Consider the following 14,838-nt stretch of genomic DNA (forward strand, 5'->3'; position numbering starts at 1 on the left):
GGGCACACCCCAGCATGGGGCAGAGGCTCTGTGAGTCGTTTATCACCCCATTTGGGCAGGAGGTGAAGGTGTGCATGTCCCCCACTCTGGCTGAGCAGAGGGCTGCAGTTAAAGCAGTCTGTTCCTGTGGCTATGACATTGACCCACAGAGCATGTGTGGAGGCATAGCCCCCAAGGGCTGGTGGGGTTCCCTCCGGACAGGCGAGGCTGGCCAGGGACAGATGCAGTGCTGGCGAGATGTCGGGGCAGGAGCCGGGACAACCCTGGGGACTGCAGGGAGTCGCTTCTGCGGTGGCAGCCAGACTTCTGCAACTGCAGGTCCAAATTGCAAGACTTGGCCAAGCTGCCAGGTGCAGGCAGGTGCCCAGAAGATCACCTGGCTTGCCCAGTCCTGTACACGGGCAGCCGGGGCTGCCGGCCCACAGGCAAGGCAACGCAGGCTCTGGGGCATCAGCCCCGAAGGGATGTAAATGGGCAAACTGCATCTCTCTGGGAGAGTAAGCCCCCTGAAATCCAGCTGCCCAACTTCCATCCCACTCCCCTGGAGCCAGCCTTGGCCCGGGCACAGCCGTGCCGGTCCCTGAGGGGTGCCCGCGGAGGGAGGGGACGTGACACGCCCCCCGAGCGGGGCAGGCTCTGCCGGGACCTCATCGGGGCACGCCTGCTGTGGGACAGGAGGAAGGGCAGGCAGGAGAGGCAGCATCGAAGACGGGGCTGCAAACCGCCTGGGGAAAAGGGCCAAGCAGCACGGCGAGGGGCAGCACTGCGAGGGGCAGCACGCCCGGAGCCTCGCTAGAGGGAGAGCTCATCCTTGGAGCTGCGGCTGCGTGGGAGCAGCGGGGAGCCCGCGGGGTTGGGGCTGCCCCGGGCGGAGGATGCGCCGCCACTCGGAGCTGCGTCCCTGCCAGACCGCGGCCGCTGGCGAGTGCTGGAGCGCGGGGCTTGCCAGACAGCTCCGCTGCTGTTCTTTATAAGGTCCCTTTTGTTACTGCAGCGGTCGTGTAGCCGGTGCCCCTCCCGGGGCCAGCGCAGGTCTATCCTCTGGCCTGGGCTCCCAGGTGGCACGGGGCAAACTGGTGAGATGGTGCCCAGAAGGGCTATGCCCAGTTTGGGGCCCCGTGGGGTGGATTCAGGGTGTGATGCTAGAGGTTGAGGGTGAGAGCTGAGCAGAGAAAGGAGGGCAATGAGGAAAGCACGGAGATAGGGGAAGGAAGGTATGGGATGGGCTGGAGTGGGAACACAGTAGAGGAATAAGGCTAGAGAACAGGATGAAGCACAGCACAAGCATTGGCACAGCAAGAAATTAAGCACAAGCCTTGGGGGGGTTTCCCCCATGCATTTCCATGTTGAGCCATGAAGGCCAGCAGGAGCCAGGACATAGGACGCATTAGCCCTCCATGGCATAGAGGATGGGGACAGTGGATCCCAGGGATGGCAGTCTGCCTGCAGACACATGAGCAGCAGCACATACCTGTGGGATGCAGCCCCATGTGTCAGGTGTTAGTTCAAGTTTTCAGATCTGACTCAGAGCCCCTAGGCTGGGCTTGGCCCAAGAGTCTGTGTCATGGGTTGAGGTGGCTGGGTTTTTGGTAGCGGGTGGGGGGGGGGCTACATAGGGTGGCTTTGATTAGAGACCCAGGTTTTCCTGCGCTGACCCTATGGCATCTGTGTCTCTGAAAGAGAAGACAACCGTCCACCCAGCAGGTGAGTAACTGGATTTTAAGGCTCTCAGCTGGCTCCAGAAATTGTTTGGTGGGATTGCAGTGTCAGTCCCTGTCCTCTGCAGGAGTGGTTGCGCCCCTCACAAGAGGAACTGGTGGGATGGGGTGATGGAGGACAGGTATACATCTCCAGAGAGGGCTAGTGCTGCAGGGGAGGTTCTGGAAGTCTGCAGAGAAACAGGACTGAGGAGGGGCACAGCTGCCCAAAGTTCAGTCCTACATGGATCTGTCAGCAGTAACACTGGTGAGTACTGCTCTGGCTGGGTGATTTAAGGACCATGTTGGACTCAGCAGCTGCCAGAAAGCAGCACCAGCCCCGCCTATGGTTAGAGGCTGGCCTGGCTGACCTTCAAGTGTCCTCCCAGCCCTAACTTCAATTCTGCGAGGAATGAACCAGCCCAGATCTTGGCTGTCATAAATCAAAGTCGCTCCACTGAGACCGATGGAGGGAGCTGCGTTTATTTAGCTCAGCCAAAGATCCGGTCTGGTACATTCTTAGTAGCAACATTAGGCAGGCTGGGTTCACTTGGCGGAGGCATTGGGCATCCAGCCCTGCATATGGGGCTTTGGGAACTGAGAGCAGAGTGCTGCTCTGCCCTATGCATGTCTCTTGTGGACTTGCACCAGGCTCCTTGCCTTGTCCCTTCATGGTGCAGGATGAAACCAGCCTCATCTGGGGAGCAAGAGGCATTTGGATTGCGGTTGAAGGTCTTGCATTTCCTACAGCAGGTGTCTCACCTGGAAATGTGTCAGGCAGGATTTGGACAGCCTAGGAGCTCAGCTGAGCACCCCCAGCTGAAACCAATGACTACTGGTTCCAGCCTGTTTCCAGGGAGTCTCTCCTCTCCAGCTCCCAGGGACAGATTGTTGGTGCAGGAAGGATCCCACCATGCAGGTACAGTGTGGGAAGAGTTCCACCATGCAGATACATTGCTGCTGGCAGCCAGGAGCTGGAGGTCAGCTCCCAGTCCTAGTTTTGCAGAGCTAGTGCCTTATGGCTGCTTCACATCCAGGGGAGAAGATTTGCTCCTGGTTGGTGGCAGCCATGTGGTGCTGAGTGAGTTTAGTTGATGGTGTCAAGGTGGAGAGGATATCAGGACTCCTGCAGTGACACAGTGCATTGCAACCAGGGAATGTGCTGTGGTCTGTGCTGCTGGGCTCCAGGATGTTGGCCAGAGAAGTATGGGGGTAAGATGATGAACCAGCTCCAGGAAAGAAAGGAGTGTTTAGCCCTGAGAAGGAACATTTGGGCCCTGGACAAGCATCTGGCCTGGGAGAAGGAGTGTGTGTGGTGTGGTGGCCCTGAGCAGGACCATGGTCCTGCAGCAGCTCCCCAGGGCTGGAAACACACCATGGTCCTGCTGAGCTAGAGTGGGAGATGGTCAGTGAAGAGCCTCTGTCCCAGGGCAAGCCCTGATCTGGACTACGTGCCTCCCTTGCAGAGCCCTCCAGAAGTGCCTCGCTGTGGCTGACATAGCGTGTCAGGGGACTTGGGCTCTCTAGCAAACACCTCTGAGGTGACAGGAGGACCTGTGCTCCAGATGACGTGAGTGGTGGCAGCGGGGAGAGGGATGAGCCAGCACTGGGTCTGCTCGGGCATGACTTATCTCAGTCTGAGGATACTTGTGCAATACTGAATTTGATCTTTGTTCCTTAAGTGTGTACCTAATGTAAAAACTATTATCTCAGTGTTTCTTCAAGCCAAACTAGAATGTCACTTTACAAAGTACAGTAAAACAACCACCCTGAGACATTAGCTCATTGGCAAGAAAATTAGCATCATCTCACCTGCCTCAGACATGGACATGTCTCTTGCTCTGCTCTCCATTTGCTTGAGGATTGGCCTCTTGGTTTTCTCTCTGTTAAGCTGCACATTCTCCAAGCCAGCTGGGGCATTGAGTGGTGACAGACAGGTGCCACAAGGGGGGCACTCTGAGTCTGTTGAGGCTGATTGTCCATATTTAACAGCATGAGAGTGGCTTGAGTGTTGGAAGAAAACCTATTTCATGGCACGGTTGGGTTGTGCCTCATTCTGAGAGCAAGGTTATATTTTATGATGTAAAACCCCAAATCAGTGTGGAGACTTGGTGAAGGAGGGAACAGCGGATCCCGCTGGTAGAGCTACTTTGAGACTCAAGCCTTGAGATCACTGCATGCCCATTACAAGAAGCAAGGCAAGAATTGCAGTCGCAGGTTGGGAGCCTGCAGGGACATAGAGGTTTTGAAGGACAAGACAGATTTTGTAAGTGGCCCCATGCCTGGATGCTCAGCACTAGGTAGAAAAGCTGAGGACCACAGATTGGGAATAGAGGTCATGGGGGAAGACTCAGAGCTCTGGGTTTGTCCCTGGGGGCTTCAGGAACCAGCCATGTGAGGGAGGACAACTCTCAGGCAGGACAGGTGAGGTCCAAAAGCATATCAGGAGTTTTAGTGATGGTGGTTGAGAAGAATTAAAAGATCTTCAGAGGGTGACTGAGCAGCCTCCTGCTCTGGAGGTGCAATTGGGGCACAGGTGGCTTTGGGTTTTGTAGCTCAGCCTCTGGCTGGAAAAGCACCATTGGAGCTGCTGGGCTGGGAAGGGAACAGTGCCTGTGCCCTTGTGATAGCAGATGAAGAGTTTTAGCAAAAAATACAGTCATCGCAGCCCATGGCTGGCAGGTGCCAGTTGCTGGAATGAATTCATCTCCTCTGCTTCTGGGAAGAAAAGAGCCTGTGATCTCTATCCTTGGTTGAGGTCACAGTGACTGCAGCCACACAAGGAGCTGAAGTGGGCCTGAGGTGTGTGCCCAGCACTGGCCCAGCAGCACCCAGCCTGTTCTGCTGTCAAGCACTCAAGTCAGCTTTGGCTCTGCCAGACAGCGTAGGCACAGCTGGAGGGCAGCAGGCACCAGGGCCCATGCCAGCTGCACCTTTGGATGTGGCTCTATTTTGGGAGGAGAAGAGTTTTTTAGGCAGGTTGGAGGTTTGTACACAGGATGGGGTGTGCTGGTGATGCGGACAGGGATGCTGGAAGCTGCCTGCCCAGCACAGCTCCTCAGAGCAGGTGGACTCAGACCTGGTGAGCTGCTAGTGACCTTGTGACCACTCTCATGGCTGCTTCCCTCAGGATGGCATGGGGTGACGGATAGGCTCCCTGGAGAGGACTGAAGCCAAGTGGGCACAGATCTGCCCTGGGCCACCCATCCACATCTTACCATAATCACCGCCTGGTGCTGCTGAGCTCAGCAGTGGTCCGAGCAAAGTGCATCTCCCCAAGGACTTGCAGAATGTTGGAGCTGCTTTTGCCAGGGAAGTGCCTGACCCACGGGTTTGAGTGCAGTGCAGCTTCCCCCACTGCACATCAGCTGGGGGAGCCCCCCAGGATGCTAACACGCCTGTCAGTGCTGTGGAGGGCTCCCCTGGGATAGGCACCACTGAGCAGAAAGGAGGCTTGTCCTTCTTGAAAGAAGCAGAGCCTCAAGGAGATTGGCCTGGGTAATTGGCTCAGGAGAGCAGGCCTCTTAAAACTCAATTAGAGACTTTTAAAAATAAATCAGACTGGAACATTGCAAGGGCTGCCAGAAAATTTGGGCGAGGTCAGAGTTGCTTAACGTTCCTTGTTGATTAGATTCAACCAGCTTTTAGTTGGGATAACTTCTGCATGGCTGAGTCAGATTGCTTTGGGGGCCAAGCCAAGAGTGTCTCCTAACGTGGCCATTTAAGGCATGGTGGGCTGAGAGCTGATGGGTAGCCTGGAGAAGACAGTACACTCCACTGTGAGCTGGGAGGCCAGGGGGGTGTAGTGCTTTGAAGTGAGTGAGTGGGAAAAGGTGAACAAAGAAATTACAGTTGTCTTGTCTCGGGTAGAAACTGTGCTTGAGAGCAGTACGAGGAGTTTGTCCAGATTAAAAAACGAGTGTGGATCTGTAGGACAGCATGTGATGTGCACATGTTTCTGCTCCAAGTCTCCGCTACAGCTGAGCTTGGCAGAGCCTGAGCCCACACATACAGTTTCACAGGCTCAGAGTGGGGGACTTTGGAGCAGTTGTACATCCAGTTTGGATGTGGATTTGGGTGTCTTGATCCTGTCATCCTGGAGCTGTTCCATCACCCCACCTCTCCTCCAGCTGCATCCCCAAACCTTCCTTTAGCTCCCAGTCCCAACCTTGGAGTGCGTCTGACCAGTGTTATTCATCCTGGGTCCCAGCAGTGAGTAGTGAGTCTCCAAAGCAGGGTGAGGAATCTGCATTTCCTGAGAAGCTGAACAAGCAGAGGATCTGTAGGCAGGCTAATGTGGAGTGCCCCTTTCCATTGCAGTGACCACCCCCAGAGCCAGCTGGTTTCAGACTCGGAGTCGGAGATGGACAGCGTGGAGCATCTGGTCCTGGGCAGCACGGACACCCTTTCCAATGGGCACAAGGCTGACCTGGAGGCCGCCAAACGCCTGGCCAAGAGGCTCTACAACCTGGATGGCTTTAAAAAAGCAGATGTGGCTCGCCACTTGGGGAAGAAGTACGTGTGGGTATTAGCAAGGAATGTTCCGTTGTGCAAGGGTCTCACCTGCGCCTGTGGTGCACCCACAGCTGCTGCCCTTGCGGGGTGCCAGACTGGCAGGGACCAGCTGGCAGGCCCTCACAGACCACTCCCCATGACTGCTACATCTGCAGCAGGTGTTACCTCTGAAGGTCTTAAAACCTAAGAGACATCCAGATTTTGGTACCTTCCTATCATGACTGCATCTTGGATGCTTCAGTAGGGGGTTAGGGTAGGGGGATGGCTAGCTGACCTCTCGTGGGCCCTTCCAGCTCTAGTTTTTCCATTTTCTCTTACATACCCAGTATTCCTGTTGGATTTGTGGGTGACTTCTCTGAGTTTCATGGGATTGTGGGGTGTGTCTGTCCTCAGCACACCGTCTGCAACCCTGGGGAGTTCCCAGCCTCCTAGAATCCACCCAACTCCTGTGTGCCTTTGGCTGTCCCCACAGTTTGGTTGATCCCACTCTTACTCTCCCCCTTTTCTATTTCAGCAATGAGTTCAGCAGGATGGTGGCAGGGGAATATCTGAAGTTCTTCGTGTTCACGGGGATGAGCCTGGACCAGGCTCTCAGGTCAGAGCTGAGTTTATGTACATGTGCATGTGTGTGGTGGCCACCAGAGTGAGGTCCCAACAGACCGTGCCCTCTGCAGCTCTGCAACCACACAGAGATCTGCACGAGCAGGCTGAACCCATGACTCCCCAGCTGGAGATCCTCTTACCTCTTAAACAGGAGAGGGTGATTCCCAAGGTGATCTCTCAGCCACACAATCAAAAAAGAGCATCCCCAGTCTTAACTCAATGGTCAGTGCAGTTGGATGACAGTCAGGTTCACCTAGGCCTGGCTTTTCAGGTCTTGAACTCGAATCCTTCTGTTGTTACCCCCACCTCCTTTCCCGGTGTAGCTCCTGGGACTGGCTGTAGGTCTCTGCAATGTGCCAGCAGGATATGGTGCTGTGGGTTTGGAGGAGAGTCCCACAGTGGGTTGGGAGGGAGGGATGTGAAACAGTGGGGCTTCATCCAGCACACAGGGGGGTCTCCAAACCAGAAAGAACAGTTCCATTCCTGTGCAAGGGGGATTGGAGAAACTGCTGGTGGGCTTCATGTGTGACCAACACTGCTGCTGCTTTTTCAGGTCCTTTCTAAAAGAGCTGGCCTTGATGGGAGAGACGCAAGAGCGAGAGCGAGTGCTGGCTCATTTTTCGCAGCGCTATTATGAGTGTAATCCCAATGCCATCCCTTCAGAAGGTAAGAAACTGTACATGTCTGTGTGTGTGTGTGTGTGTATTTCAAGGGAGTCTGTGTGTTTGTCAGCTCAGTCGAGATGCTCAAACTGAAACTAGAGAGCAAACTGAGAGCTTATACTGACACCTTAGAAGATAGCCCTGGTTACGGAGATGTCATTTCCCTCAAATGACAGCTGCTTAGATTATTTTTTTTTAAACCTGCTTTGGTTGGATGATGCATAATTAGGACTCAACCCATCCTTACTTCTGACCTTGAGCAGATTAGCACAGGAAGCAAGAGATGGCCCTCCTCACCAAATAGACCTCAGCTCTCAGACCCTCAGCTCAGGGAATATCCAAGTGAGAAAACTCATGTACCTGGCACTTGGGGAGCACAGATACTCACTTTGTACTGTTTCATGTCTTTGCATCTCTCCTGTGTGTGCTCACTTGCTGAGTCTGCTCTGGGCTGGCTCTGGGACAGGTGAGGTTTGGGTTGCCTGGCTGGCAGAGGGCTGTGCTGGTCCTATCTTGCCATGCTAGTAGCTCTACAGGATTAACTACAGCATCACTGCCTGGCTGTAGGGGCTGCAGGGTTGGAAGGGAATTTGTATGCTCAGGTTTGGGGCCAGCTTTAATTCAGCGACCTCCTACCTACTTGCCCTCACGCTGTCATCACTACACTGACTGCTGTGTGCTCCTTGTGCCCGGGGCAGGAGGAAGGGGCTCAGGCCTATTTTGGAGGCTCAGAGCCCCCATGCCCTGCCTGAGATGCCAAGGATCTGGAGCACCAGCTGCAGGGCTGAGCTGGGGGCTCTAATTCCTGTCCTGTGCTTGTGCTGCAGATGGAGCCCACACCCTCACCTGTGCCCTGATGCTGTTAAACACAGATCTGCATGGACATGTAAGTTAACACTGCCATTGTCCCAGTCTGTCCCTTGTCTGAGCCCATCACCCTGAACCATAGGTGCTGGGGCAAGAGTGAGGACTTACAAGGACAGAGCCACGTGAGCAGAAGGCATGGGACCCTGGGTCCACAAGCACTGGTCATCCTTAATGTGTCTGGTGAGGAGAGAGGAGACAGGCTGAATGAGAGGAGGAGCTGGTGAAGGAGAGAGGGGGGCTTTGGGGGAGACTTGATGAGCTGGAAAATGTAGAGGTGGGATGAGGACAGAAGAGAAAAGTGGACAGGGAGGGAAGGTGGGAATGAGACTCCAAAACCAGCTGCCATCGGGAGTGGGGAGACTATTTCAAATTCTTGGAGTCTATGTAAAGACAGCAGCTTCCCCATACCTGCAAGCAGCCTCCCTGATACCTGGCTGGTCCCTCACCCCTCTGCAGAGATGGGTGTCTGTTCCTGGGCTGTGGGACCTGCTCCAGCCACTATTGATCTCTGTCCCAAAGGTAACTCCCACATTTCTCTCCCCCTGGCTCCCCCAGAATATTGGGAAGAGAATGTCCTGCTCTGACTTCATTGGCAACTTGGAGGGACTCAATGGAGGCACTGACTTCCCCAAGGATTTGCTCAAGGTAAATTCAATTGTTCTCCCTGGCCAGCCAAGCAGGAGGAGCAAAAGTGAGAGCTTTGGGCTGGATCACATGGGAATGCTATGAATCACACTTGGATCACACTGGGATGCTATGAATGCAAGATGCATTACCATGCAAGAACAGTGGTGGTCCCTGGGCCTACAGTTTTCCCCCGCCTTGCTGAGGGGAACATGGGCTGTCCTGTTTCCCCAGAGGAACACCGGAGCTCCGGTTGGGATCCTGATTCCCTCACTGCTCTTGCTGTGCCAGTATCACAGGCAAGGGAGCTTACTCTCACAGACGTGGGGCAGCTTGCTAAGGTTGGTTTGCCCAGCTGCAGCCAGAGGCTTCATGGCATCATCACAATGGTACTCAGCCCTTCCTGACTCCCTGAAGCACTGGAGCCCAAAGCTTTGGCCAGGCCCTGGGACTGGAGCCATCTCTGGTGGTAGAGGTGACATGGGCAAGGCATAGAAGTGGGGATGGTGGGCTGCAGGTTAAAGCTTCGAAGCTGGGAACTCACCACACTGGTGTGACTGAGGGTATCCTGCCTTCTCCCTGCCTAACCCTGTTCCCAGAGGGACTTGGCCAGGGAGGGCAGTGTTAAGCAAGCACCTCTGGCTTTGGACTGCTGTGCTTCTCTGGCATCGCCTGTTCTCAGGATGGTGTTCTGCGCTGCTGTCTTCCTGTCTTAGGCTCTGGGAATAGGCTTAGATCCCATGGGGTCTGCCAGGCAGAAACCGTTGCTGTTGGGGAAGCGCTACAGTTGGAAAATACTCATGATGTGGAAAATGGGTTCCCACAGGGTGCTGGAGCCACAATGGGGGGAGGTGGTTGAGGAAAAAAGGCAACAGAGGGTGAAAAGCTGAGCTCCCTTTTCAGCCTCTGTGGGTCTATTCCTGGCTGTGTCGCTCACCCCATCATTAAGGGGTTACCAGCAGTTCTCAATAGGGCTGTCCTCCCTCTCAGCCCACGCTTTGCCAGTAAAAGGAGTTACTCAGGAAAAATTCTCCTATCATTTTAAACCCAGCTCCAGAAAAGGCTTTAAGCACCCAAAATGGATGGAAACATCCAAAATGTGGACCCTGAACCCCTGCCCTTCAGTGCTGCTGCACTTTGGAGTATCCAAGCTCCACAGACTCCTTAGTGCACGCCCTTTGCAGCCCCTGGTGCCCCACAGTGGGCTACCTGCACTTGAGGCATTGCCCTATTCCTGTTAAACTTCACCCCTAAAAGTACCAGCAGTTTAAACATGTGAGATCGTTACCCCGTCAGATCACTGGGAAATAGGATAGTGAGGAAGTGCCACAAAGCTACAGGCTTTCTCTTATAGGCAGGGGCCAAGACCTTTGCTGGGTGTAAGGGAGTGGGGGAGGCTGCAGTGCTGCAGCACAGCCCCGCACGGCTCTGCCCGCGGCCCAGCAGCTGGGAGGCTGCTCTGCTAAAAATGGCCTGTTCCCTCTGCAGCTGCGGTGCTTCCCACCGCCGCTTTTCAGCCGCCTCTGTACAGGAGCCATGCTGGGAAGGGGGAGTAAAAGGCAGTGTGAGAAACCTCACATGGGGCAGGCTGCAGCTCCTCACCTGAAACACCATTCCACTTGGGGAACCCCCTGCCTGTGCAAGGCGGAGTGGGGCCGCAGGGCAGGTGAGATGGGGAAAGTACTGTTGGCTTGTGCCAGGGGGAGGACTGGCAAGGAGGGCCTGTGCCTCTCTTGGGCAGCCTTTGCCAGGCTCAACCAGAGAAGACCCTCTTTCCCTTCTGCCCAGTGCTTTTGGCTGCTTGGTGCTCTGGTCCCCACACAGGCTGAGGGAGCAGACAAATAGGGACAGGCTCACTAGCCCTGTTACCCTGGGTAGGATGCTACCTCCTTGGCAGACCTAGCTGGCGGGCTGTGCTTGGGGACTGAGGCTCCTGTGCAGGCGTGCCACACAGCTGTCTGGCTAATTTTAGTGCTCCAGGAGCACACGCATTTCCTAAGGGTAGCAGGAGAGAGGAAGGGCTGGCAGGCTTTGCAGAAGCTTCCCAAAGCTCAAGGCTGGGTCTTGGGCAGCTCCAGCAGCACAGAATAAAGGTCCTGGGGGCTCTTCCAAGCCTACCTAGGTAGATAGTGCAAGCTGCTACAGCACGAACTTCGAAGCTGGAGAGCTGGAAGTGGCTCTCGTCCACAGGGAATCTCACCACCCGGGAATGGGGGCAGCAAGACAGGACCTAGGTGGCTGCAGGGGCACAAGGCCGCTGTCCCCTTTGACTCTGGGGACACCATCAGGAATAGACCCACAGGGAGCCTGAGCACTCCTCTTGTCTCTGGCTGCAGGGGGAGTCCCAAGACAAACACAGCGTGATGCCTGAGAGCTTGTGGCAGCTTGAGTCAGATGAGAACTTTATCTGCTACTAGCTAATACATGTAAACAATCCCAGTTTTATGCAGAAGCAATGAAAACACTTTAAGAGCTTTCACAGCTGAGCACCACATCCCCCTCACTGACAGTGCTTCACCATACCCTGCACAGCACTGCTGCTGGAGCTAAGGCAGTGATGCCTTACTGGCACTGCTGCTGGAAACCCTTTCCTGTGGCTCTGGAAGCTCCTCTGGAGAACTATACTGTGCAGAAATGGCTGCCCTCCCTCCCTCAGACATGGAGCCATGCCAGGGATATAAGAACCCATATAATGCCATGCCTGAAGATGCCTGCATCTGCAGGCTTGGACCTGAACTCCTGTGTCCGTATGAAGGCACTGCCCATACAGAAGGAAGGAGGTGAAGCAGGTCATCCTGGAATTGGTGGTATTTTGGTTAGCTCTTGAGATGTTGCTTTTCTCTTGACAGTGTGATTTTAGCCCAGGCCCCCTGGGATTTCACTCACTGTTGCTGGTTGTCTGTTATATTTCAGATGTGGATTTGACCTTTACAAGATTGATCACTTTGTGGAGCCTTAGCTCATCCCCATCTTCCTTACTCTTTTAGTTTAACCTTGTGGTTTACTGGCTGGCAGAAAAGCAGTAGGACTAAATCAGGCCCCATTTCTCCCCATCACTGCTTAGCAATTGCAGGAATGAGGCAAATCTGTGCTGCCTTCCAGCCTAGAAGCCCAGAGCACGTCACAGATGTTAATGAATTAAGCCTGACAATGCAGTCGAGTCCTCGGGGGAGGAAGGTAGGATGGGCCCCCACCTTCCAGCTTGGAGGCACAACAGCAGGGCTCAGACGCTCAGAGTGCTGGGTAAGTGATTAGCAATGTGGGAAGAAAGCCCTGGCTCCCACCTCTGAGCTATAATCACAGAAACGCTTGCTCAGTCTAATCCCTTGGGCTATTTTTTTTGTGCCTGTTTCCCCTGGGAGTAATATGCCGCCCTGCCCTGGCTCCCTTGGCTTCCCCCAGCCTCAGGGGCAGGCCAACATATCTGATGTGCCAGGCACCCATGCCCCCTCCCTCACAAGTTGTGCCCAGTGATCCTATGCCAAGCAGTTAGGATAGAGTGGAAAATTTCCCCCTCTCCACTGGCTGCATCTCCTGCTCAGTCAAGCCTAACTAAATTACGCATCGATCCTCGCCTTCTGCAAGGATGCCCAGCTCTTTGCATCTTCACAGAAGCAGCTGCCTGAAGCATCTCCATCCTGCTTGTAACCAGCTGGGTGGCTCTAGCTACTGCCTGACCTGGGAGGGACAGGCAGGAGTGTTAAGCTTGGGGTGGGCACTGAAGATGGAAGGTCTGAGCACATCTCCACTGGGCCCATCTCCTACCAGCTTTATAGGTCTCTGGGGTGGACAGGGCTGCAGCAGCAGCTCTGAAGCCTGCCCAGATGGAACCGAGTGGAGATGCCACCCAGCCACTGGAGCCCCGGAGATGCCACCACCGCAGCCCCACAAGAGCCCAGGAGGGTCCAGCCACCTGCTGGACCTCCGCGGAGAGGAGGCAGGGACGGCCAGCTGATGCAGCGGGGGCAGCTCCATCAACTCGCGTGGCATCAGCACCAGGGATGCTGTCCCCGCGAGTGGGATCTGTCCCCGCTGGTGGGATGCCGTCCTCCCGGGTGGGATGCCGTCCCCGCAGGTGGGATGCAGTCCCCCCGGATGCGATCTATCCCCGCGGGTGGGATGTGTCCCCGCGGGTGAGATGCCGTCCCCGCGGGTGGGGTGCCCGCCGCCAGCCCCTCGGCTCGGCCCGGCCCGGCCCGGCCGGTTGCCGCGGGTCGCCATTGGCTGCGGCGGGCGGGGCGGGGCGGCCCCGCCTCTGTCGGGAGCCGCCGCCGAGCCCGGCCCGGCCCGGCCCCGCTTCAACAGGCGGCGGCGGCGGCGGAGCGGCCGCGGCGGCAGGGCAGGGCCGGGCAGGGCAGGGCAGGCAGGGCCGCCGGGCGTCCCGCCGGGCGCCCCGCCGCCCCCCGCCGCCGGCGGCAGGATGATCGGCGTCAACAGCATCAACAGCAGCGCGGGGCGCATGCGGTCCCGCTCCATGTGCTCGGTGCGCTACGGGCGCAACTACCGCGGCGCGGAGACCTTCTGCTACGGCTGGCCCCAGCGCTCCCGCACTCTCAAGCCGGTGCTCTACACCGACCTGGTGGTCAGCCGCCTCCAGAACCGTCGCAAGAAGAAGCCGGTAAGCGGCGGGCCGGGGGAGCGGGTGGCTCCGCGGAGGGATGCGCAGCGCTCTGCGCCCCGGCGGGGACATGGGCAGGCGGACGTGTCCGGACAGCCGCCGTCCCGCCCGCTGGAAGAGCCTCAGCCCTGGTATGGATGTAGCGATCAGCCAGCCCCATCTCCCTCTCCTGCCTGCTTTCTGCGGAGCCGGGCCCCCACCAGCCCGCCCCTCCGCCCGAGGATCCCCTCCCCAGCCCTGCCGTCCTTCCCGCATCCGACCCCGAGCACAGGGGTTGCGGGAGCGCGGCAAGACCTGGGTGACATTGCGCCGCTTACCGTGGTCTGACAGCAACGCTTGCTCGAAAACATCGCTGCAAGAGGAATCCAGGACAGAGCCGTACCGCTGGGACCAGCCCTCCAGCTTAGCATAAGTGACAAGCTCTGCGGGCTCCCTGCCAAGGGTTGAGCTGCGCCGTGCCGTGCCAGCCCGGCCAGGGCAGACTGGCACCCAGCTGGGCGGCGGGGAAAGCCGCAAGGCAGCGCGGAGGGACAGCGCCGCAGCCCCGGCTCCCAGCCGAGCGGAGCTGGAGAGAAAGGAGTGGCAGCCTGGACATAAAAGGGCTTTCTACTGCCAAGAGCTTGCTCGCTGTGAGCCGACATCCGTTTTGGAGATGTTAGGCTGGTGCGCATCGGTCCTGGGTGGGAAGAAGCGAACAGGCTGTCTCTGGGCGCGTCCTGCCTCGGTCGGGTGCCTTGCTCTGGTGTAGCAGCGGGAGAAGAGTCTACATCGTCCCTCTCCTCTCAGGCAGGTTGGGCCAGAGCAGGCAGGGATACCCCAGAGCTACCTGGGCCGCCCCCGTGGCCAGAACAAGCCCGGTGGGGCCATCGGGGCCGTGCCAAGCCGCGATGCTGTCATAGCGCAGTACGGTCTGGGGGCAGCATTAAGTTGTGACGCACTCGGTTGGAAACATGCAGTTGGGAGATGCTCGGTCGCTGCTTCCCGCGCTGTGGGGCTGTGCTAGGAGAGATAGAGAGGTCTACTGTCCTGGGAGTAATAGTTGCCTGGGCAATGAAGGTTTTAAATATTTTAAAAGAGATTGGTGCAGCTTAGATGTTACTGAGTTGAAAGTATGGGGCTGGGATAGGCAGCTGTCCATTACTGACTGCAGCAGGGTGGAAGGTGATGCACAGGACACTGTCCCAGTGGCAGCCTATTCTACAGAGAAAAAAGTCTTGTTCCCAAGTCACTCTGCTCTGTGCACACTGGAGCC

General features: G+C 56.6%; 1 protein-coding gene across 8 annotated transcripts in view; it reads left to right on the forward strand.

Annotated features, from left to right (window-relative positions):
- PSD (pleckstrin and Sec7 domain containing) overlaps nucleotides 1-14,838 on the forward strand; it is a 47,448-nt gene that overhangs the window by 23,577 nt on the left and 9,033 nt on the right. For 5 of the 8 annotated variants that reach the window (XM_039377901.1, XM_027718952.2, XM_027719001.2 and 2 more), the window contains 6 exons: nucleotides 6,018-6,218; nucleotides 6,727-6,807; nucleotides 7,369-7,481; nucleotides 8,305-8,363; nucleotides 8,900-8,989; nucleotides 12,071-12,211. In XM_039377901.1, coding sequence (XP_039233835.1) covers nucleotides 6,018-6,218; nucleotides 6,727-6,807; nucleotides 7,369-7,481; nucleotides 8,305-8,363; nucleotides 8,900-8,989; nucleotides 12,071-12,211 — 685 coding nt within the window. The remainder of the gene's footprint in view (nucleotides 1-6,017; nucleotides 6,219-6,726; nucleotides 6,808-7,368; nucleotides 7,482-8,304; nucleotides 8,364-8,899; nucleotides 8,990-12,070; nucleotides 12,212-14,838) is intronic. The other 3 variants (XM_027718982.2, XM_027718988.2, XM_027718990.2) reach the window with 3 other exon arrangements.

This window comes from Pipra filicauda, unplaced genomic scaffold (genome assembly GCF_003945595.2).
Source record: "Pipra filicauda isolate LSUMZ 115617 unplaced genomic scaffold, ASM394559v2 scaffold96_size2947999_pilon, whole genome shotgun sequence".
Classification (NCBI taxonomy): Eukaryota; Metazoa; Chordata; class Aves; order Passeriformes; family Pipridae; genus Pipra; species Pipra filicauda.